Source organism: Dromiciops gliroides, chromosome 4 (genome assembly GCF_019393635.1).
Source record: "Dromiciops gliroides isolate mDroGli1 chromosome 4, mDroGli1.pri, whole genome shotgun sequence".
NCBI lineage: Eukaryota > Metazoa > Chordata > Mammalia > Microbiotheria > Microbiotheriidae > Dromiciops > Dromiciops gliroides.
Genome location: NC_057864.1, coordinates 137,718,736 through 137,745,192, shown reverse-complemented (window position 1 = coordinate 137,745,192; position 26,457 = coordinate 137,718,736). Strand labels below are relative to the sequence as shown.

Sequence of the window (26,457 nt, the reverse complement as noted above, 5' to 3'; positions counted from 1 at the left end):
TGCATGAAGTATTGGGCTAAGAACTAGAAATACAAAGATTAAAAAAAAAAACAAAAACAGCCTTAGCCCATGGGTGTGGGGGGGCTCACAATACATTGCAAAGATGTACCTTGTACACTGATAAGTATACATAAAATGACTGAAAGAGGGGGAGAGGACCAAGAATTTGGGGAAAGGAAATCAGGAAAAACTGCTCAGGAGTGGCATTTGAGCTGAGTCTTAACAGAAATTTGGAATTCTAAGAGGTAGATCTGAGAAGAGAATGTATTATAGGTTTGGGTGACAGCCGGTGCAAGGACTCAGAGAGAGGAGATGGCAAGTCACTTAATCTATCTAGAATTTAATTACTTTACATCTAAAGGTTGGACTGACTGACAACTAAGGTAACTTCTCATTCTAAATCTATGTTCCTATGACTTGAGGGTTTGAGTTGACTGAATATCCAACAGGAGTCATTCATTCATTCATCATTCACTAAGTAGTTTTTGAGCACCCATTGTGTATTAGTGCAGTACTGAAGTGCAGATAGGATAAAAATAAATTCAAGATGGAGATCTTTGCCCTGCATCGTCATAAAGTAAGGAAGACATAAGTTTGCAGCTCTTTATAAGTATATTTTGGTTTAATGTTAATGACTATAACTGAGTCCTTTTATAAATTCAGAGGTGCTTGGAGAAACTGAATTGACTTCATAAGGGTTTTAACTTATATGGGAGAGTTTCTATTCAGATCTGATCCAAAAGCTTCTTTGTCACTTCAAAAGTATTCAAAGTATTGTTGTTGTTCAGTTGTGCCTGACTCTTGTGACCCCATTTGGATTTTTCTTGGCAAAGATACTGGAGTGATTTGCCATTTCCTTTTCCATCTCATTTTACCAATGAGAAAACTGAGGCAAACATGGTTAAGTGACTTGTCCAGGATCACACAGTTAAGTGTCTAAAGCTGAGATTAAATTCAGGTCATCTTGAATCCAGGCCCAGAGCTCTCTATCCATTATACTGGTGATAATAGGGTATTTGCCTAACTGGTTGAATGTTTGCCTGTTCTAAGCTTACTTATTTCTGCTTAGGTAGAAATATTTAGAGAAGAAGGGTGAGTATTATGCTTTTCAGTTAGTTAAATTTATAACTTCTTTTTTGCACATTTACATGATATTGTATCTTTAGAGTTTATAACCTTTTCAAAAATACTCTCATGACCTAGGCCTAGTGTTTAAAGCTTATGTATATTCCTTGTGATAATATAAACCTCCATAGCAGAAAAAATACAAGTGCAAAGGAATAGACCTTCATAAAAATTAATAAAGGCTTTCTAAGGATTAAGTGTTCCCTGTTGTTGATTTATTAAAGTTTTTATTAGAAGGATTGTGCAATATAAATAAAATTAAAATGAATGTTCAACAGATGACTTTGTTTGGATAACTCCCTTTCTGCCTTTTCATAACCAAGGTAAATAATTTGTAAATTATATTTATGAAGCTAAAATAAATGAAGAAATACTATAATTAGATAATAGAAAATTTATTTAAATTGCATCATAAATCTGGACAATTTGAGGTTAATCTGAAGCTTCTATCTTAATGGAAATATAAAGATGTGGGTTTCAAAAACAAAACCAAACCTTGGGATCTTTTTCATATGTGATATAAAAAAAACTGGTCACATTAAAATGAAATAAAATAAGCACATGTAAAAAATGGTTAAAGTTGTTTAAAAAAAACAAAAATGGGGGCAGCTAGGTGGTACAGTAAATAAAACACTGGCCCTGGATTCAGGAGTACCTGAGTTCAAATCCAGCCTCAGGCACTTGACACTTACTAGCTATGTGACCCTGGGCAAGTCACTTAACCCTCATTGCCCCGCCCCCCCAAAAACCAACAAAACACCCACACACAAAAAAACAAAAATGCATCATCTGGTGTAATAAAGTGAATATTTTTTGTAGTGCTAGAAATATGTTCCTGCGTAGTATTCCACTAAACAGTTAGACTGGTGATAATGGAATATTTGCCTATTTGGTTGAATGATTGCCTGTTCTAAATTTCCTTATTTCTCCCTAGGTAGAAATATTTGGGGAAGAAGGGTAAGAAAACATGAGTAGACAAGAATGGGTGAAAGAGTTAGTATATAGTCTTTTTCAATGCTCTTTTTCTTTCTTTCTTTTTTTTGGGGTGAGGTGGTTGGGGTTAAGTGACTTGCCCAGGGTCACACAGCTAGTAAGCGTCAAGTGCCGGAGGTCACATTTGAACTCAGGCCCTCCTGAATCCAGGGCCGATACTCTATCCACTGCACCACCTAGCTGCCCCAGTATATAGTCTTTGAAATTTTTTTTTTTTTAGTATGTAGTCTTTTTGCTTAATCCTTGCATTGAGAATGCATTATCAAGTTTCCTGAGATCTTCTGCAAGATCCTTCTAGACATAGCAGCACCTTGGGAAAATAAAGGATCTGATCATTTAATGAGATGTTCTATAAAATGTTGTGTGGATCTTAAAGTGTTAAGCACTGTATAAATGTTAGCTACTGTAATCACTAAATTATGAGGACTGTGCATTTGAGCCCAAGAATATCATACCAATATCCATACCAATGGATATCATTTGATACATAATAAAAAGTCTAGTAGTAATAAATAAATCACTGAAAAATAAATAAATGCTGAAAAATGCTAAAATGACTTAGAGGGAGAATGGAATACTAGTTAAAGTCTATAAATCTGAGAAAGAATAAGGGCCTTCTATTCAACCCAAATTTTCAAATAATATTATGTTTTTTTTAAGGAATATATTTCATTTTCTTTTTCTAATTCAAACACCATTTATTCACTAAATATGTGCCAGGCATTTATTGTCACTTAGCCTTATACTAAAGTAGAATATGACTTCTTAAATTAAGGGTAAAGAAATTTAAACATAAAAATTACTATGTATAGATATCTTACAAAGTTATATATTTGTAGGTCCATCAACAATCAAAGAACTAAACATTTATGTTAATAAAATTTGTTCCTTTAACATATTATATTCAATCCACAGAGTCAAGTTTGACCCTAAAATTTGTTGTTATCCCCTGTGAATAATCATCACCTATTTTTCTCAAGCATCTTCATCTTCCATGATTTCATAGACTTCTTTTACAGTGGTTAATTATGTTCCTCTTTGTCATTTTCAGATCCTTCCTGAATGCCACCAACAGAATGGGTATACTATATTCTTTTCCCCTACATCCCGACTAACAAATGCAAATACGTACAAATATCCAAAAGTTGGGGAAAGACACTACAAATACACACACACACACACACATACACACATGCATCCATCTATGTCTATTTATATATGTATGGATATAGTATGGAGGCAGTTATAGCTCAGTGGATAGAGTGCTGGGTCTGGAGTCAAGAAGACCTGAGTTCAAAACTGGCCTCTGACACTTCTTGGCTTTGTGACCCTGAGAATGTCACTTAACCTCTGTTTGCCTTAATCCACTGGAGAAGGAAATGGCAAACCACTCTAGCATCTTTGCTAAGAAAACTCCAAGGACAGTATAGCACCAGGGAGTTAGAAAGAATAGGATATGACTGAACAACAACAAGCTTTTCATATATTCATATATGCATGTATACATACATAGGTGGGTCAAATGTGCATATAAAACATACTCATTGGCATTGATGTACCCATATATATACATATATAAATATGTATATATCACCTTGTTTCAAAATGATGAATACATAGGAAAGAAATCTCTAAGAGTAACAGTACTTTGTGGTAATTTTGAGGAAAGGGCCATTTTTTTCCAAAATTATATACACATATGTGTTGTCTTCACCAGAGATTAGGTTTTGCATACATTAGAGACATGATAGATATCTTGCCCCCCCAAACGAACTAGACTGTTTCAAAATCCCCACAAATATTTTTTTCTTAATAGCTAAAACAAGTCAATGTCATTCTGCTATTACCTTGAGATCTAATTTATAGGTTCATCAATGCTACTGATATGAATGTAATGTAGTTTTATCCAAAGGTATGGATATCATTATAAATAATTCTTTGCTTCCTAGAAACAGAAGTGATTCTATTAAGTCATTTAGATAGAACTCTGCCTTTAGTTAGAACTACACACAGAATTTTGTTTTGAAAAGGCTATTTCCATTTTTTGGACAATAAAGGCAAATACATGTAATTTAATAAGTATAAGTAGGAGTACTGATGGAATGGAGTTCCTCTCCCTCTCCACCAGGTCAGAAAACTGGTGGAGGGAACACTACAGAATGATATTACTCTCTTTCCTCTGCAGCCAGGCAAGAAGACTAGCCAGGGATAGAATGGTACGTGTCTTCTCCCATGTAGGCAGGACAAGGTCAAGTGACTAGCAATGGGATAGGAAAAGGGAAGGTAATAAATATGTATATAGAACCTACAGCAGGTTCTGCAAGAAGTCACAGGCATTTTGCTAAGTTCATTATACAAATGATATCTCATTTGAGTCTCTGTCTCCCTTATCTGAAGAAAGAGACAAGGGGGCAGCTAGGTGGCGCAGTGAATAAAGCGCTGGCCCTGGATTCAGGAGGACCTGAGTTCAAACCCAGCCTCAGACACTTGACTTATTAGCTGTGTGACCCTGGGCAAGTCACTTAACCCCCATTGCCCAGAAAAAAAAAAAAGAAAAAGAAAGAGACAAAAGAAACAGAATTAACACTGAGGGAATAACATTTCTCACCTCCCTCCAAAGGCAGGAAAATTCCAAGTGAGGAAAACAGAATATATGTAACTACTATATACCAGGCACTGTGCTAAATGATAAAGATACAAACACAATAAGTGAAACAGCTCTTACTCTCAAGAATGTATGTTCTCATGAATGTAATTTTGAACACAGCTGTCAAACCACAGGAAAGAATCTGAGTTTAGATGTTATCTGAAAGGAACAGGTTAAAGTTGATATGAGAGTGGTGGCAGACCTTCAACATAAGATAATTATTAGAGGTCTGAACAAGACATCAGACAATGGGAGAAAGGCTAAATGAGATGTATTATAAACAAAGTTCCAAAATGAGCCCAAGATTTAGGTTGTCTATCTGAGAAGGAGGTCCAAGATGGGTTATAAGGCATAGTATAAGGGAAGAGAAGTTAGTTAGTTACGGAATTTGGGTGGCAATTACTAGGGATCCAGTGACAAAATGACTCAAGGCACCAAGAGATCTTGAAGGTGTGATTGTAGAATCAACTGTTAACATGAGATGTAGAGGCAGGAAAACCCAGTCCCTGGGAGACTAGGTCTCTGGCAAGGGACACAGTCCCTGGGTAAATGGAATTAAAGATAACATTATTTAATAATTCCTGGAGAATTAGGCTATCAAGATCTGAGCTAAAGCAGAGAACAACAGCTATAGTTATTCACCTATCTATTGCTTAGGGCCAGAATTTGTCAATCATTCAAATCAACAAACTTTTACTTAAGGGTGTGCTTAAGCATGAACCAAGCTCCCAATTAAGGCTATGCTTAAGGTTGAGAATTTGAAGACAATAGCAAAATAGTCTCTACCTTTAAGTAGCTTAAATTATAATGGGGGAAAACCATGACATAATATAGTCTGTAATTAATAGATATAAAGGTAGGAGAGATTACAAAGGCCATCGTGTTGTTGTGGTTTTGTTTTGGTCTTTGCTTTTTTTTTGCAGGGCAATGGGGGTTAAGCAACTTGCCCAGGGTCACACAGATAGTGTCGAATGTCTGAGACCAGATTTGAACTCAGGTCTTCCTGAATCTAGGACCAGTGCTTTATCCACTGCACCACCTAGCTGCCCAAGGTCATCTTGTTCTAACTCTCATTTCAAAGATGAGAAAATAGATTTGGGGCACTTACATGACTTGGCCAAGGTCACACAGGGAGTATGCATTGGAGGCATGTGTGTACAACATGCATACAAGTAGATACAAGGTAATCTTAAGAGAAGAGATTCTTAGTTTTGTCATCGTTGCTGTTATGAACCCTTTCACAGTCTGATGAAGCCTATGGACCCCTCCTTAGAATAACATTTTAAAATAATTGAAGGATATGATGAATTTTGGTTGGAGGTTAATGAAAATTATTGTAATTTTTTTCTCATCAAAGTTCATGGACCCTTTAAAATATTTCCATGGAATCCTTGAGAGGAAGAGTGTGGGTTCTGTAGACCCTGGGTCAAGAACCCCTGCCTTAGAAGGGATTATGGACAGTGACCAGGGTACCAGAAAAGGTCTGAGGAAGATGGTATTTGAGCTAGTTCTCTAAGAAGCCAGGCAGGGGGAGCAGGAGCCAAGGTTTAAGCAGAGAAGGAAACTATTGTGTTTGAACAATTATTTCAACTTTGCATCATCTAGAATTTTTCTTCTTTCTTAAAATAATCAATTTTATTTTATTTTGAATTTCGGATTCTTTCTCTTGCCACCCCCTCCCATATATACTGAGGAGGCAAGAGTCTTCAGTATACTGTCATAACATCTGGATATTCCTCACATTACCATTAAGAAATCTAGATGGTTTTCCAAAGGACTCATGATGAAAAAATAATCTAGAATTTTTAATGATAATTCTAGGAAATTCCAGATGTTATGACAATATGCCAGAAGTTTTCTAATCAGAAAAAGGCCATAGATGTTTTCCAAATGCAGATAACAAAACTGATCCAGTGATCAAATACAGAACTGACAAGATGTTTTCTGGAAATCTCTAAATTTGTTAAACAGAGAACATATAAATTCTTGAATTGACTTATTGACAGTTTCATCTTTCCTAAAGTTGAAGAACAATGTAAGGAACTTGTATTTGATCAAACCAATAGACAGCTGGTTGGTGAAACAGAAGAAGAACCTTCTAAAATACTGGCCAGCTTATTCTAGTTTGTGAATGACAAGGAAAGGAATGTTGGGTATAATTGTATGTGTACCTTGTACTTTAAGAAATAAGATTTTTTAAATATTCAAAAGGAAACTATGTATGAATTCATGTTGAGAAAATTCATTATGTCATCATCAGGTCAGCAGTCCTGGTTGAAATTAACTGGGTGGCATGCACCAGGTCACTTCATTCCTCTGGGCCTCAGTTTACTCATCAATAATATGAAGTAATTGCAAGATTTAGTGCAACTCCAAAAACCTATGGTTTTAATGAGAAAAGGTTTTTGTAAACTATATAATTTTACTCCCATTTCAGTGTTGTTATGAAGATCAAATGACATTTGGTAAGTTCCATGAAAGTATTTTAGAACCATAACATATGATAGGCAAACAATTATTATTATTCAAAGAGAGAATCTTGCTAAAGACAGATATGGGGGGGGCAGCTAGGTGGAACAGTGGATAAAGCACCAGCCCTGGATTCAGGAGGACCTGAGTTCAAATCCAGCCTCAAACACTTGACACTTATTAGCTGTGTAACCCTGGACAAGTCACTTAACCCTCATTGCCCTGCCAACAACAACAACAACAACAACAAAAACAAAGAGAGAGATATGGGAGGAGGGGCAGGTAGGTGGCACAGTGGATAAAGCACCAGCCCTGGATTCAGGAGAACCTGAGTTCAAATCTAGCCTCAGACACTGGACACTTACTAGCTGTGTGACCCTGGGCAAGTCACTTAACCCTAATTGCCTTGAAAAAGAGAGCAGGGGAAGGGAACAATACAATAATCTCAACAGGAGAAAAATGGAACTATTTAAAGAAGCTAATGTGGGAACATTACAGGGAGTTTACACCATGAGCTAAAATTTCTCAAGTTCATGTAAAAAAGACTCGAAGTAGAGTGCACAACCTTTGAAGAAGATGCTCTATGGCAGGGCTCCTGATATTTCCACCTGCTTTACCTCATGCCTGAAATGCTCTCCTTCCTCATCTCCATCTTCTGGCTTCTTTAAGTTCCAGCTAAAATTCCAGGTTCTGCAAGAAGACTTTCCCGGTCTCCCTTATTTCTGATGCCTTCCTTCTCTTGATTATTTCTCATTTCTGTAGATAGCTTGTATAACCTGGACTTCTCTGGGCACTTGGAATTCTATAATGGAGCTGTTCTGGAGGGGCTTTTTGAATCTGCTCAGTTTGCCTAACATGAAGCCTGTTGCATCCCCTACTCCATGGATGGGATGGCCCCTTTGGTCTTTAAAACTGATAGGGCTGAGCAGCTCTCTCTTCCACTTTTTTTGGCTGTGCTCTTTCATGTCATTTCTATCTGCTGTGCTCAGCATGGATGCCATGAGTTGGACTGGTAGGAGGGGAGGGACTTACCTTTTCCTGATAACCTATTTTAAAGCTATATTTGGAAGGAGAACAAGGTAATGATGAGCCCATGTTTGGAGCAGATTACAATAGATTATAATCATAAGAGATATCAGAGAGAATGTAAAATTCATGTGTCACAGAGAACAATTTACAGACTATAAAAGGATAAGAGGGAATTAATTTAGAGAAGCCTGGGAATCCATACCACCTGTTGCAGTAGAAGTTTCTATTATCAAGTCACCATACCAAAGAACAGAAGTATTAAACCCCAAAATACAGAAATTCAGCATTTATGAGAAGAGATTAAGTGAAGAAACTTCTACAAGGTAATTCTTCTTCTTCTTCTTCTTCTTTTTTTTTTTTTTTTTGCAGGGCAATGGGGGTTAAATGACTTGCCCAGAGTCACACAGCCAGGAAGTGTCAAGCATCTGAGGCCAGATTTGAACTCAGGTCCTCCTGAATCCAGGGCTGGTGCTTCATCCACTGAGCCACCCGGCTGCCCCCTACAAGGTAATTCTTACAGAAAACAAAAGACCAACAGAGTAGCTCTTAGCTCTTCGAGCTTGGGTCTTTCCCCAAGACCTTCTGCTTCAGTTCCCATCCCCCACCTCTCACCCAGGCCTGTGATCCCTACGGCTATGACACTTTTACGCATCTATTTTTTTATTTGCTTGTTCTTAGTAAAGTCCATGGGAGACTCCTATGGAAGGGCGAGGTGGGGAGCATTTGGGGGCAGGGAGAGGGAAGGATCTTTAATATCATAATATGTGAGGACCAATTTGCCACACAAACTCCCAGCCCTAGGGATCTTTTCTTCCAATATTCTATTAACCCTCTTAGCTCATCCAGGACCATCTCCAGTCATCCTGATGGATATCTTGTCATTGGATCCATATGGCTCTGGAGGAGAGAGTGAGGTTGGTGAACTTTCACAGCCCTCCCTCACTTAAATCCAATTCAGTACAAGTCATGACATCACCCCAATGTCATGGTCTTCTATAAGAACAAAGGACAAACCACAACAACACCAAAACAACCACCACCACCACCACCATCAGCAATTTCAGTTAGAAATAGTTAATCAAATGATGTTTTTTTTTTTGGTGAGGCAATTGGGGTTAAGTGACTTGTCCAGGGTCACACAGCTAGTAAGTTTAAAGTGTCTGAGGCTGGATTTGAACTCAGGTCCTCCTGAATCCAGGGCCAGTGCTTTATCCACTGCACTACCTAGCTGCCCCAGAAATAGTTAATCAATAGGAATATAATCAGCATAATCATATGCATAATAAAACTAACAAAAATAAGATTATTTCAATAGATGGGGAAAATCCTTTAACAAAACTTAACAAATCACTTCTGTTAAAAAATAAAAACTTAAAAAGCATAGGCATAGAAGGGAACTTCTTTAATTATTATCAAAAACATATTTAAATCCAAAGTTTTATACTGCATGCAATGCAGAAAGACTAAAAGCTTTACTAGTTCAAACAAAGTAAAGATGCCCCTTATCTTCACTATAATTTGACACTATTCTATAAATACTAGCTATAGTAATAATAAAAAAGAACAAAATTTAAGGTATAAATATCAGCAAAGATGAGAAAGAACAAAGAATTGAAGTATTTTAGAGTAGCACAGATAGTCCACAACTATTTTCCCCATTACTAATCCAACTTTTTCTTCCAACTCAAAAATCTAATATCTTGTGATTTTAAATATATGCATATTGATTTGATATTAATAACATATATTTTACTTTAATTTTTCAAAATATAACAGCATTTTCATTTCTCTCTCTATATATATAGCAATTAGTTCCAGCTTCCTTATTAAAGTTTTCCTCATTTGTAACGGGAATCCATTTTATAAGTTATTTGTTAATGTACTAGTAGCATCTTCCAGATCCTAATAAATAAATCCATCTTTCACTTATGAGGGAGTTAGGGAAGTAGACTGTTTCTTTAGTCCCATCTGATATCTTCTAGCATTTATAGTGATGAATTTTGAGCACAGGAATTTTGATTCCTTGTTTAGTATTCTTCTAATGGCAATACCCAATCCACAAATACATAGATATCCACAGAAAGATTGATAGATGATAGATAGACACATATATACATACATACATACATACATATATGCACACATATGTACACATATATAAATATATACACATACACACAAACACATATATATTCTTTGCCCCCTTATCTTACAGATTTATAAAACAACAACAGCAACAACAAACCAAGTCCCAAAGATGCCAGTCAATAATAGAATCATAGTGCCTAGAAAGGACTTTAAAGATCATCTAATCCAACCTTCATTTTACAGGTAAATCTATTTCTAGAGCAATCACCATGGTGATATTGATTTAGCCTTGTCACTAAAGTACATAATGGCTTAGTGACTTATTCAAAGACACAGTGATGGTTGCAGAGATAAGACTGGAGCTTATATATTTGGACCCATTGTCCATGTTTCTTTGACAAAAGTCCAACCATACTGTGCCTAGGCAGAAACAGTCATCTTTATCAGTTTGGTAAAAAACTTGGTATAGAACAGAAACTTAATTTCATGAACATCTGTTAAACTTTGTTCTTCAGACTCTGATTTCTACATATATTAACAAAGGATGGAGAACCACTTTTCAACCCCCAACTATATTTTGCAAAGTGCTGATTAGAGCAGCTGCAAACTTAAATCAATGGGACATGTACCATTTCAGTCACTTAGAATTTCATCATAATTCCCTCTATCCCCAGACCCATCACCATGCCTTTATTTATTTAGTCTCGTTATGGATATATTTCAGTTTTATTATCTAAAATGGAGCTCCTAGAGGGAGAGTTTTAGCCATCCTATGTCTGTAGTAGGAACCAATTATTTAAAAAAAAAAAGAAAAGAAAGACAACAACAACAAAAAAGCTTTTTAAGTACCATCCTAACTCCAAAGTCACTGACAATATTACCTGTGCACATTAATATTCATGGAGAAATCAAAGTACAAAAACCCTCCAAAAAACCAAGTCAGGAGTAGAGCAGCTCCTGTCTGTGAGGAAATGACAATTTGAAGACTGTTGGCATTTCTTGAGCACATAAAATTGTTTCTAAACCTCTAAGTTAACCTTCTGTCAACATACAGAAGCCCAAAGAACACTGTTATCCAGTGAGAAAAGACAAATGGCAAACAGTCAAATGAGTGGGTTTCCTCATTTAAAAACATAGAAAACATTCTAGAAACTGCTTGTTTTCCTCTGGAAAATAAAAGTGATGGACATCTTTCTTCTATGCAGTTTCAAGGATATTCTATATGCAATTTAATGCAGAAATTTGGGGGTCAGGAGATAATTTTCAATGATACACATGAAAAATCAGAGACTTTAAGGGCCAGAAGAGGTCTTGGACATAAGTTCTTCCAGCTATATTATTTTTTGGATGAGAAAACTGAAGCTTTAAAATGTTGTGTCTTTTAAAGTAATACAGCTGATTATTAGAAACCAGGTTAAAACCCATTTTAGCCACCTATATCAAAATGACAAAATATACAGTTTGTTTTTGGTGTTCTCCCATATCCCTTTCAGCACTATTCTTCTACCTCCTTTCCCTTTTTTTTTCAGGGCAATGAGGGTTAAGTGACCTGTCCAGGGTCACACAGCTAGTTGTGTCAAGTGATTGAGGTCAGATTTAAACTCAGATCCTCCTGAATCCAGGGCCAGTGCTTTGTCCACTGCACCACCTAGCTGCCCCCATCCTCCCCCTCTTTTTTTTTTTGGTTAAGTGACTTGCCCAGGGTCACACAGCTAGTAAGTGTTAAGTGTCTGAGGTCAGATTTGAACTCAGGTCCTCCTGACTCCAGTGCCGGTGCTCTATCCACTGCGCCACCTAGCTGCGCCCCCCCTTTTTTTTATTAGATCCCCTGAGTCAAATATCAAATTGTCTCTGGCCATACAAATATGACACTTCAGTAATGTTACCTAGGAATTTCCTCCTCCCAAATACCCATACTATTAAATTACTTCTCTTTCTTCTTCCTGCTATCAGTTTTTTTTCTTACTATATAACCATAAAGTATATATATATAAACTTTTCTAGTACTATCCTTTATCCTTCTTCTCTTCTATAGTGACAACTAATGGCTAGCCTATAAGTCCTGGCTCCTGGCTAATTACATCAGCATTTACAATGGAAAGAGATCTCTATGAAGTCCCTAGTACATTGGGTGGACCACCCAGGTGAGATTTATGAGAGAATATGGAATGCATTACAGAGGATAAGACATGCATTTTGATTGGCGCCACTTGAGGAAGAATGTACATTGATATGATCTGAATTATCTTCTTTTTCCAAAGCCAAATAGAAATATCCTTTTTTTTCTCCTTATTATTCTGGCTGATACAATAATATAATGAACAATTAAACTAATTTATACTAAGGTCTTCATGGTTTCATCACTCATGTGGAACAAAATTAATGAAGTATAGGCTTAACTCTCCCAAGGACTATTAACATTTAAAGGACAAACATTAACCTAAGTGAGCCTCTAATAGGTAGCATGATAAATGTGAGTTATAGAGTGGGATCACAGGATGAGTTTGGTGGGATCTCAAAGATTATTGAATTCAAATTCCTCATTTAGGAATGAAGAAACTGAGGCCTAGTAGAGAGGTAAATAGACTTGCCCAGCCCCACATAGTTAGTTGATTTCTGAGGAGGGATTTGAAGCCAGCCTTTTAAACTCCAAGTCCACTTCTTAAAAAAAAATAGTCTTCCAATATCAAATTGCCATGTAGGAACACTGTTATATGATTTATAGAGACCAAATCAAGCAAAATCTTAGAAAATTATTTTGCCATATTGAACTATAAGCTAACTCTAGCAATGGTTATAGTTTAATAACCAGCTCTGCTTATTTTGTTTGTGACAGTGCAGTTTTCCTTACACATTGAATGATAAACCAGACATAATTTTTTAAAAGGAAGCCAGCCAGATAAGTTCTGATTCAGTCATTATAAATATTCAAAAATAGAAGCAAATTCAACGTAGAATTTAATAGCTCCATAGCTCACAAACATTGAAATCTGAAAAAGAAAAGGGACATGTTGAGTTTTGGTCTGTTCCTTAAGGGTATTTGTGAAGTCACTCTTAAGGTACTAATTCCCATCAGCCTTGATATTTTTCTCACCTCTCGAGTATATTATGTACTCTGATTACATTAATAAGTACATCATGCCATAATGATCTGAGCAAAACTTACATAAGATTTTCACCTTGTTATAGAAAATGGGCTGTTTTTCTACCAATGCCCTTTCTAGCTCTGACATTTTGGGAGTCACCCAGTTATAAATGTTTTCTTACAGTACAACACTGCTTAGTTCAAAAGATATTTCAAGATATTTTCTTCATTCTTTCTTCTTTCCTCCCTCCCTCTGCCCCTCCCTTTATACCCCCTTCCTTCTTCCTTCTTTTCTTTCCTTCCTTCCTTCCTTCCTTCCTTCCTTCCTTCCTTCCTTCCTTCCTTCCTTCCTTCCTTCCTTCCTTCTTTCCTTCCTTCCTTCCTTCCTTCCTTCCTTCCTTCCTTCCTTCCTTCCTTCCTTCCTTCCTTCCTTCCTTCCTTCCTTCCTTCCTTCCTTCCTTCCTTCCTTCCCTCCTTCCTTCCCTCTTTCCTTCCTTCCACAACAGAATTAGAAATCTAATGGGTCCCTTACCTGGTAGATCTAGACCAATGCCAACTAATTAGGAAGCATTTGTATACAATTAAGAAATGGGGGTGATAGAGTAATAGAAAGGATAGAAAAAGAGAGAGAAGAAGGAAAAATTGGGAGGGGAAGGAAATTGATGAGATAGAGAAAAAAGTAAAAGAAGGCAGAGGAAGGAGATAGAATAAAGAAAAGTAGGAGGAAAGATAAGGACTAGGATTTAGGAAGGGAGGAAGGAAGGAAGGAAAGGAGGAATGGAGGGACGGAGGGAGGGAAGAAAGAAGGAAGGAAGCAAGTAAGCAAGCAAGCATTTATTAAGTCCCTACTATTTGCCAGGAATTTTACTAAGTGCTATACAAATATCTCATTTTTATAACAATGGCCTTGTGAGGATTTTACATTTTACAATATACTCATTTTACAGTTGAGGAAACTATGGCCACCAGAAGTAAAATAACTTGCTCTGGGTTACACAGATACTAAGAATCTGAGTCAGAATTCGATCTCAGATCTTCCCAACTCCAGGCCCAATACTTTATTCACTCTGCCATCTAATTCCTAGGAAAAGGGTGCAAGAGGAAAGACTGAAGGGAAGAGACTGAAAAGGGAATCAAGAGACAGCTAAAGAGAGGAAGAGGAGATGGGAATTGGGGTAGAATTTTAAAGATAAAACCTCTGATAGGACAGATGGTTTCCTTAAAAAAGACCAACAGTTAATTCTTTCCCCATTAATGTATCGACTATTTATATGCTGTGTCTCTAAGTTTACTAAGTTTTTTTTGTTTGTCTATTTGTTTGTGAGGCAACTGGGGCTAAATAAGATTGAATTTAGGAGAGAGATTGGGACTGGTTTTGGAAGTCATGTACATAGATGGTCACTAGATTAACGGATGTCAGTGATGGAGTTAATGATATTCCCAAGTGAAAGAATACCTATAGGGAGAAAAGAAGAGGACCTATAATAGAATTTTAATTATGTTAATATTTACCAGATGATGAAGAAGATCAAACAATAGTAAGTGAGAAAGGGCAGTCAGAGAGGTAGAAGATGCACAAAGACAAAACAATGTCATAGAAACTAAAAGAGGAGGAATTATCCAGGGATTGGAGGTGGGTGACAATGTCAAAACTACAGAGAAATCAAGAAGGGTCATGAATGAGCAAAGGCAGCTGGGCTTATTAATTAAGTGATTATGGGAACTAGAAACAGAGATTATTGAAGTGAGTAGAACCAGGAGAACACTGTATATAGTAACAGCAATTTTGTAAGGGCAATCAACTATGAAAGGCAGCTACTCCGATTAAGAGAATGAACCAAGACAATTCTGAAGGTCTCATGAAAAAAAATGCTATCCATCTCCGGAGAGAGAACTGACAAACTGGGAGTGCAAATTGAATTAGGATTTTCTTATTATTTTTTTTTTTTGCTTTTTTGTGACATGGCCAATATGGAAATATGTTTTGACTTAATTTCACATCTATAATTGATATCATATAGCTTACTTCCTCAGTGGATGAGGGGAGGGATAAGGAGAGGAAGAGAATTTCAATATCAAAGACTCAAAAATAAATAAAATAAAAATAGAATAAATAAATAGAATAAAAATACTTTTTAAAAGGACAGCATTGGAAACACCTTAGAGAAAGCACTTTCAATCAAGTGGTGAAATCAGGAACTAGATTGAGCAATTAAGAAGTGAATGTAAAGTTCTGAAACATAAAAAATTAGTTTAATCATTTTTAAAGGAATATGGCTATTTGAGAAAGAAGAAATGTAAGTTGAAAAATGGCAGGGTGAAGCAAAGATTTTTTTAAGGATAGGGGAAACCTTGGCACATGCCAAAATGACCCCTTGGCCCATTCCAAGGTTTTCCTTATCCTTAAAAAAACCTTTCACTTCATCTAGATAGCTAGATAGAGATAGAGGTAGTGAGAAAAGAGCTAGAGAATAAGCAAATATTGAAGATTAGAGAAAGAAAAGGTATGATTGATGAGGCAAGCTCCCAGAAAAGATGAGAGAGCAGAAGAGAGGATCGAGAGCATAAGTAGAAGGATTAGCTTTGGCAAAGAGAAGGCCTATTTCTTATCAGAGATATGCAATAGAAAAGAGTTAGGAAAAATACATAAGGCTTGTCATGCAGAAATGAAAACTCACTTGAGATTAGATAACATAAATTAGTTATGAAGCAAATTGACATGGTTGGTTTACTCTGTAGGATCACAGTGGATGGTGGAAATAATCCAGGTTTGGAGTTTGACAAATAAACATAGAGTTGTTGGTACTACAACAAAGAAGAATGAGTTTCAAGGTAGCTGATAGTTTATGCTTTAACTAATCAAACACAGGGTCAAGGATGAGGAAGGGAAAGGAGAACAAAAACTGGTACATACTACTTTAAGCTTTGCAAATAACTTTACCATCCATTATCTCCTTTGAGGCTCACAAAAACCTTATATGATAGGTATTGTATCATTTTCCCCATCATAGAGTTGTGAAAACTAAGGCTAAGAAAGATTAAATGACTTGCCCATAGTCACACAAATTAGTATAAGATATTTGAACCCATATTTCTCTTGACTGCAAGGGAAGTATTCTTCTCTTAATATAAAAATATATAGGAGGAACCCTTAAAATTTTAAAGTGTGGAGACTGAATTAAAATAATCACTATCACGCCTGAACAAAGTAAGATCCTATTTTCTTTTAATAAAATATCAAATATTATGTTACCAAACACTGGCTTACTCGTGGGGGGGGGGGGAAATGGTCATGTTTTGCTAACTACTTCTCAGAACAATGTGAGAATCAGATCATTTTCCACACCTGTCATTTCATTCCATCCTTTTACTTACCACTGGTCTGTGTACATCCCAGAATGCTCGTTCCTGGCTATCAAGAATCTTCCTTTCTATCTTGTCTCTTTTCTTATCAACTCTGTGAACAACGTGGTGGTAAAGGAAAACAACATTAACTACAATACTACTCTTGGAAAGGACAAACCTCAACAATGTGCACAAATAAGTTTGACTCACAAATACTCACTTTGCTTGTGCTTCTGCTTGCATAAAAATAAATTCCCACTTCCGGGCAAATGCTCGTTGTAGTCTAGCCAAGCTTTCCTGAAAACATATCATGGTTAAGAAGATTTAAGATCATATTTTTTGGCTAAAGATTACTTACACTTGGGGTTAGTTGAAAAGCCGCATGTATTATTATTACTAAAATGGTGCATATATGCCTCTAAGCCTTAATATAAGCTGTCTTTTTATATAGCCTTACTGTCATTAAAGAAGTAACTTTGGAAAGTGTAATGAAAAACCTGCAGTATATGTAAAAAACTCTTGTTTTCAGAATTATGCTAGGAGTGCTCCCACTTTATACCAAGGAATGAGAAATTAATTCTGACTATAGAGTAGATTACAAGCCAGGACACCAAATATCCTGGCACGCAATTAAAGGCTGACCTTTGTTTCCTCATACTCCTTTCTCGTTCCTTGGCTCAATTTCAATGATCTCTAACCTGCTTAATATCTGAAAAGAAAGAAATCGGGTTCTTGCTGAAATCTTTCTATTGATAGCAGCCATTTCCTCCACTATAATAATCTTGAACTCCAAACTGGCAGTGTAGCATATTAGCAAGAACATAGGATTTAGAGTCAGAGGACCTGTGTTCAAATCTTGCCTTTGCCATTTACCGCTTGGGCAGGTCACTTAACATCTCTAGGCCTCAGTTTCTTCAAGTATAAAATGAGGAGGTCAGACGAGGTGCCCTTTAAGGTCCCTACTAGCCCTAAATAAATCTCAGTCAACTAACATTTATTTAAGCACCTACTATGTGCCACACATTGTGTAAACACTTGGGATATAGAGAAAAGCATAAGATGTCTTTGCCCTTCAAGGAAATTTATAGTCTGATGGGGGAGACAACATGCAAACTATTATGTACAAACATGATATATATGTATATAGGATAAATTGGTGGTTTGATCTCAGATACCAGTACAGTACATGCATCACAGCAGCCCTTAAATCCATGCATCCATCCACCCCACCTCCTGCCCAGTTGCTTGGTTTATGTTCTAGAGCCTCATCAGCCTCATGGAAAGGGGTGAGAGATGGCAGGATAGAGGAACAATCAATAAACTCTTTACACTGCCTGATCCTAGCAATCCATGAAGGTGTAAAGTGAAGAGAATGCAAGATAAGTCCCTGCGCTTCACTGTCACTTGCTTAACCTCTTAATTTATCTGATGCTTTAGAGAAGTTCCAAGATCAGTTACTTACAGCTTCATAGTCTGCTAGCTCCAGCCGGGCTTTGTTTTGCATTGTTCTCTTGCAGAGGTAAACAGCTGAAAAAACAAGCACAAGAATCAATCATTTCCTACCTGCCTCTTAACACCAGGGTGCTATAAATCAAGTTTAAATGACTTCATCCACTTTTCTCAGAAATGTAGTCTGTATTTTTTTTTCCTTCCACCAATTAGAGGTAGCTGGTGACACAGTGAGTAGAGATCTGTGTCTGAAATCAGGAAGTACTGAGTTCCCTGCCTTCAGATGCTTACTAACCGTATGACCCTAAGCAAGTCGCTTAATCACTGTTTACCTCAGTCTCCTTAATTGTAAAATGGAAATAATGTTAGCACCTATCTCACAGGGTTATTGTGAGGATTAAATGAAAGAATATTTGGTAAAAACACTTCAGTTCCCCAACTTATGGTTTCTGGTACATTCATCTGTTCATGAATTAATTAATTCATTCATGCATGCATGCATCATCTATTTATCTATCTGCTCATTCATTCATCCATCCATCAATCCATCTGTTTATTTATTTACTCATTGATCCATTTGTTTATCTATCTGTTTATGTGTTCATTTATTCATTTGTTATTGTTTATATTTGTTATTCCATTTGGTTATTTTATTTGTTTACTATTTGCATATGTCAGGCACTGTGTCAGATAGTAGGGGGAAAAAGACAAAAACAAAACAGCACCTGACCTCAAGGGGCCTACATTCAAAATAACAAATACCATGATATTTATTTACCAGAGGTCAGACAAAATGATAGTCTTTGTCAATTAATTCAACAAACATCTGTAGAATACTGAAAATTTACAACAGAACTGACACATTTGCTAAGGCACATATGTATACAGAGAGGAAAGTTGACTTAGTTAGAGATCTAGCCTCAAAATCAAAACAGCCTCAGAAGCACAATACCATTATGACCCTGGGCAAGTCACTTAACGTCCCTAAGATACTCCAGAAGACGAACTTACAGAGGAGGTGCCAACCTGCATTGGTAGAGCACATTTCTTCTCCTATATCAATGAAATCACAGATCCAGACCCTATTCCTATGTGCACATATGTATATACACATTGTATACATTTATGAATACTCATTTTGTATGTATGTAACACATAGCTAATAGTTTTTAATTTCTAAATGTTTGTATTCAATTCTCATTTAAAAACATCCTGCTTAAATTGAAGTTTCTTTTTTGGATACTGTCTTCCCTGATGCTTTTCTATAAGGAGCCTCTAGGTGGCACAGTGGATAGAGCACTGGCCCTGGAGTCAGGAGGACCTGAGTTCAAATGTGACCTCAGACACTTGACAGTAGCTGTGTGACTTAACTCCGATTGTCTCAAACATCCGGGGCCATCTCCAGTTGTCCTGATCTATATCTTGCCACTGGATCCAGATGGCTCTGGTGGAGAGAGTGAGGCTGGTGACTTTGAACAGCCCTACCTCACTTAAATCCAATTCACTGCAAATCATATCACCTTCTGACGTCCTGGTCCTTTTTGAGAATGAAGGACAAACAACAAGTTTTCTATAAGAGAGAGCTTAAATTACAAGATTTTAAATTTCTCCAACAGACCCAGTATCCCTGATCATTTCTTTTTTAGAATAGCAGATCTCAGGAAAAGCACTTCCTTAAGTGACTAACTAAATAACTAGCCTTCACAACAGGACTAAAAACAGGACCTCCATTAAGGAATTTCGTAATAACCAGTTCCTATTTATTTTTTCTTCTTCAAATTTGTAACAAGTGGTGTTTTTTCTTTTTTTCTTCTTTTTTTTTTTTTTTGTGGGGCAATGAGGCTTAAGTGACTTGCCCAGGGTCACGCAGCTAGTATCAAGTGTCCAAGGCTGGATTTGAACTCAGGTCCTCCTAAATCCAGGGCTGGTGTTCCATCCACTGTGCCACCTAGCTACAAGTGGTGTTTTTTCATAAAATTATTTACTTTACTAAGCACAGGGCACTGTTTCCCTCCTTTATTTCTGCATTTTAAAATTTTAATAGTCATCTTTGAATGCTTCAATATTCATTTAGGATGATAATACATTTTGAGCCAATGCGAGTTCACCAGTTAGCAGGGTTTATTGCCACCAGCTTAAGTAATATAGCTCTGGCTTTCCTCATTTCATCTGAATTCTGTTTGGACAACTCTGTACATGAGGATAGATGGGGATAAAGACCATTTTGAACTCTTCCACAGTCAGATTTCTGTAGGTGATGTTGAAATGACAGATGGTATATGATACTGAGATAATAGAGCACAGTGGAACTGTGAAGGAGACATAATAAAAGTTTGCTGTACAGAAACATTATACTGATGAATCAAAGGATCCTTAGCATATGATTTAACCAGCCATTTAAGAGCAGTGCTGGGGTTATTGGCGTCAGGGGAAAGAAGGGTCTGTAGAAGTACTGCCAAAAGCATTGGGCTTCTTCAGTGGTGTTAGAAGCAGAGAGTGTCTTTTCTTCCCTCAACTCTCTCAAGCACTCATTCTGCTGCAGATGTTTCCCATGATAACATCACTACCCCTAGAGTTCTTTAAAGTAGTTTTCTTATTCTATAATGACTTTGTCAAATATATGCAGGTAAAGTGTATATTTGGGGTCTCATCAACTTTAGTGATTCTCTTTCATTTCAACTAAGCAGTGGACATTTTACATGACAGTGACAACACCCTTGGCAAGCACACATCTTCCCATTTAATTCCTGGATTGAATGAGACTTAAGAATAATAGCAGCTAACATTTATATAGTGTTTGAAGATTTGTAAAGCCCTTTACAAATATCTCAATTTATCTTCATAATAATGTGATGAAGTAGGTTATTGCTATCCTATTTTAAAGAGAAGGAAACTGAGGCAGGCAGAGGTTGAGAGATTTGCTCAGGGTCATACAGCTTAGGTCTAGCATGCCATGTAGCTGGCAAAATCATTTAAACATTTTTCAGAAGAAAATGATCAATGTTACATATTTAAAGGAATCTTGGATGATTTTAACATATTTATGGGTAACACATCATTGGAGGATATACTTTAAGTCAGTATTTTGCTATATTAATTGAAAATTAAAAACAAAAAACCCCAAGAAGTTCAACAGGATATTGTATTGTCTGCATGTTCCAACCCTTGTGTTACTATAAAGATCTTGTGTTGCTCTAAAGATACATTTGCTGGAGAATTTCATTTACTTTTTCCCATTCATGTCTATATCAAATACAGATGCCATTAAGATTATTCTTACAAAAAACTTTGTAGAAAGAAAAAGTAGGTATATTTGTTGGTATTTATTAATATTTTAATCACCTTATTTAATAGTAAAAATGTCCTTGATTTTTCCCAAGCTTTTAGCATCTTTCTCTCTTGAGCTATCATAAGAATTGATCTCTCACTACACCTGTCACATTTAGCACATCTTTCCTTTGTGTATAATTTGTATATAATTTGTCAGTGTGTAATTTGTCCAGTAGCTCTTGCCATACTTGTTTTCTTTGGTACCATTTCTACTTTTTCATGTAGCAAATTGACAACAGTGACATTAGGGCACAAATATGGTTACTCTACAGTAACTGATGAAGAGACTAAATTGTTATAGTTTCACTTGTCAATTTTATTGTTCTCCCATTTTCATACTTAAATGCCCTAAGAATAATATGGTTTAATTGGTCACCAGACCAACTTCATGTAAACTTTTTTCTATTGCTTCTTATTATTCAAAGACTTCTGTTACCTCTTATAATCTGTCATCTTTCTACATAATGAGGATTCCCAACATATTCTATTTTAAAACGGTATTGCCATTGCTTTTACTCTTTTCTATTGGCAAGGAAATCAGGTATTTTCTGGTGTTTAGATTTTTTCTTCCTTTTGTTCCAGTCATTGATTTATATCAGTTAAACTTCACTTGGAAATTGCAATAGTCTATGTTAATGTCGGTTATTTTATCCATCTGCCCCATAGCTGTCAAGATACTCTTGCCTGCTAAAAAAAAAAAATAACAAAACAAACAACCACTGGTGCCCCCTATTATCTATATGATAATTTAAAATCTGTAATCTGGCTCTAATCTACCTTCCCAGACCTTTTTAATATTACTCTTTCTGATGTGTTCTATGTTCTGACCAAAGTGGTCTATCTGATGTTTCCCAAACACAATATTTTGTCTCTGTGAATTCATACAGGTTAGATCAAAAGCCTGGGATTAATCCTATCTTTCCTCAACAGAATTCCTTGGAATTTTAATCTTTCTTCCTAGATCATTCCATCTGTGGCCTCTTCCACAAAATCTCATCTTATCTCTCCAATTTTAAGTGCTTTCTGTGTCCTCTTATTGTCTTGTATTTACTTCTCTCTGTTTAAACAGGACCTGTCAATTAGACAGTAAACTCCTTCAGGGCAAAGCCCATTATGTGTCTTTATATCCATAGTCCCCTCAAGTAGTGCTTTGCTTGCATACACTGTGCTGAGTGTTCAATAAATGTTGGTTGAATCAAATTGATAACTGTATGAAAATGACTCTGTAGGAAATATGTCCCTAATTCTATTTCCTCTCTTGTTTCCTGTTGGATTTGTTATTGGCATAATGTGGTCAAGTTCTGACCTTATATCATCCTTCAATACTTTTCATTTTGGTGCAATTACCACAAACAAAGTCTATCTGATATAATGGAGAAAACAGACTAGAAATGGAATAAATATCTGACAACTCTGTTTATTCTATTTTTCCCTGACAGTATTTCATGCATAAAGGTCAAAGTGAAAGAGACTACAAATCACCTGTCTATGCAGTCTTACAAATCCTAACAGTTTGACTTGGTTTTAAATCCATAACTCCATGTTCCTACCTTACAATTTTCTCTTAATCCCAGTGTAGAGCCTCTTGACTAGCCAATATTAAAAACAAAACAAAGGAGGGGAAATGGTTCTTTATAGTTTTCCTAGTGATCGCTCATTCTTGAAGAACCTCAGTCAAAGGCTTCTCTGCTCTAGGGTCTATGGTAGCTGCAGTGCCAAGACATGTTTTGTGAGGACAGTTTTCTAACCCTTTGGCTACAGAGAGTGTTTGTACATGTGCAGGCCCCTTGAAGCTGCAGCTTCGTAAAAGACAAACTGCAGCTTTGTAAACATTTACTTGGATAATTTTTGCTTCCCTGCCTGGAGTACTGCCTTTAATCAAGTTTCCAACACCTGGCTCCCAAAATGCTATTTTCAGATTCTCCGCATATCAGTCCTTGTCTGTCTCTAATCCCTCATCAGTCTCTACTTGATGATTTTATCCAGATATATAAAGCTTCTTTCGCAGTTTCCAATCCAGCTTCTTTAGGGAAGCTGATTCTGAACTGTTTAGATGATATAGGAAGTGATAGGAGTTCAGGGGTTCCTTAGACTAGGCCTCTGACTGCAGGAAAGTCCACCTTTGTGCTCCATTCTAGAGGTTCTCCAAAGTGACTGTTATTCTGCAAGTTAGATAAGGATTAAGTAAAAGGGAAGATCTTTACACAACAAGACATTTTAACATTCAAAGAAGGATAAAATAAGAAAAGCTTACACTATTCCCACTGGTTGATTGGGCAATGGCATAAGGAAGGGGATAAGCAGAGGCTGCTCTAGTAGGCATGAGCTCAGCTTCTGTGAGGTGAGACCACTGTGGATTTCAAATTGCCTCTCCAATATGGAGATTTTACTATAGTAGTTTCTCTAAGTACATAGGAATTTACCAGTCTTTATCAGCAGGGGGACATCAGCAGGGTAGGAAGGTAGGATTTTAAGTAGAGAATAAAGAAAACATGTAGCACTTTCAGGAAATTTGGGGATGAATTCTAGAAACCTAACCAATGAAATAACTTGAGAATACCTAATATGTGGCCTGGTTATTACAACTTGAAGACACAGTGGATGAGGGCTGTACTTGGAATCTGGAAGCCCTAAATTCAAATCTAGCCTCAGATTCTAACTGGCTGTGTGACCTGGTTAAATAATTTAATCTCTGAAATCCTGCATAGTGGTTCTACTCAATGTGTAGGGAGCTTTCTGCTAGATAACTTGGCATCACCTGTATACCAATGAAACACATGAGCTGTCCAGTTATTCCTCACTCCTGCTACTATGCCAAAACATAACCCCCACCCACCAACCCCACCATCATATTCTCTCTAATGATTTTTTTGTTTTTGTTTTTGTTTTGTTTCTTTGCAGAGCAATGAGGGTTAAGTAACTTGCCCAGGGTCACACAGCTAGTAAGTGTCAAGTGTCTGAGGCCAGATTTGAACTCAGGTCCTCCTGAATCCAGGGCCGATGCTTTATCCACTGTGCCACCTAGCTGCCCCTAATGATTTTTTGATGGCGCTTATAAACTATAGTTCTTTGTTAGTAATGTAGTTGAGATGGCTCATGCCTACCTCCATTGTCCTTTTGGGTAACCTTCAACTTTAAATCTTTTATGTATAAAGAATTTAGATATTAAAAATACAACTTGATATTAGATGTAGAGGACTAGACATGGATAGCATGTAACTATATAATTACTTTGATTTTCTTTTGCCTTTCCAACATATTTAAAATGTTAAGACATAAAAATTATTTCCAGGATTCAAAACAAAGACTATTTTTTCTTTCCATTTCCAGGAGGTTCATTGTGGTTTAAAGTTCACATCAAACCCTTTTCAGTAGTTTTCTAGGAAATGATAAAGATATAATTATGAGGTTTTAGTTTGTCAAATATACAAGTGATTCAGTGATCAGCTATGGCATTTAAGGAAAAGCCCATAGCTTTAAATAAAGTTTAGAAGGGCTAAAATGAAACAATGCTTACTACTCTATTTTGATAACATGGAGATAGATCTTGGCTTGCTATGACAAATAAGCAAGAGGGGAGAAATGGCATATTTCCATATCCCATTAAGCTTATAGGACTGGTTTGGAACAGGGGTGCTTGAGGTGTTTTTGTTCGTCATGGATGGACCCCTTTGCCAATTTGGTCAAGTCTCAAGACTCCTTCTCACAATAATATTCTAAATGCATAAAACAAAGAATATAGGCTTGCAATGGTATCAATTATATTGAAATATAATTATATGTAACAATATAATATATATTATATATACATGTTTCATACATGAAATATTCATTTTCATGAACATTCACTCATGAATACATTACATGTTATGTTATTTATATATAATATTGTACTGTTTATATATGTATATATACATACATGTATATGTGTGTGTATGAATATTTTTCCTCACAGACCCTGGGTTAGGAATGCCTGGTATAGAATATAAAATACATTGAAAAAACATGTCAAGTCAATGAACAGAGGTGTTATACTTAATTATATTTTCTCTATGTTCCAAATGTGTCATGGAAATAAAGAAAACATGGACCATTCTATGGGACATCCTATGTAACCTAAGGCCAAAGACTGATGGTATGATTAGGTGGCTTTGCAGCCTGTTGTCCACGGGCCCTTTTATCCTCCTCAAAATCTCTTTTAGGTCTCCTAGAATTTATCAGTTTTTCAAGTTTGATTCAAATGTTCCAAGTTCAAGAATAATAACTTTAACTAGTTAATTGCAAAGATACCTTTAAGCTTTGTCTACAATCCCATCTGATTCCCCATACCCCACAAAGGGCCACAGATCTAGAATATCTAATTGTCACCAGACCATATTAAAGCAGTAATATATTGGACATACTTGGGTGACAGAAACAAGATCCAAAATGTCCTTGACAGGTTTGAAGGATAGGCCAAATACAATAAAATGAACATGCAAAGGGATAAATGTCCAAAAGATAAAAGTCCTACATCTAAGTTTTTTAAATTAATGATGCAAACGCAAGATATAGAGATGTGACTAGACAATAGCTAATGTGAAAAAAATAGAAGCTAAAAAGTAAATGCATTTTTAGTCTACTCGAAGGGAACTATCATGTTCAAAATGAGGGAAGCTCTATTGTATACTTTCTCTCCTGTTTAAAGCCATATCTAGTATGTATTTTCAGTTCTAAGTGCTATATTTTAGGAAGGACACTGTACATATAGAGAATAATAATAATAACAAATAATAATAATGTTTAAAGTAATGATAATAGTAACTAGCATTTACATAGCACTTTAAGGTTTGACTAATGCTTTTCATATGTTATTTCATTTGATCCAGAAGCAAAGCCACACAAGGATAATTTGAAG

The 26,457-nt window shown here is 36.3% G+C and overlaps 1 protein-coding gene across 6 annotated transcripts in view; it reads right to left on the bottom strand.

Annotated features, from left to right (window-relative positions):
• Positions 1 to 26,457, bottom strand: part of RGS7 (regulator of G protein signaling 7) — a 667,489-nt gene that overhangs the window by 106,910 nt on the left and 534,122 nt on the right. For all 6 annotated transcript variants that reach the window (XM_044002222.1, XM_044002224.1, XM_044002218.1 and 3 more), the window contains exons 7-9: positions 18,244 to 18,308; positions 17,002 to 17,078; positions 16,812 to 16,893 (exon numbers count right to left, since the gene is read on the bottom strand). In XM_044002222.1, the coding sequence (XP_043858157.1) occupies positions 16,812 to 16,893; positions 17,002 to 17,078; positions 18,244 to 18,308 (224 nt within the window). The remainder of the gene's footprint in view (positions 1 to 16,811; positions 16,894 to 17,001; positions 17,079 to 18,243; positions 18,309 to 26,457) is intronic.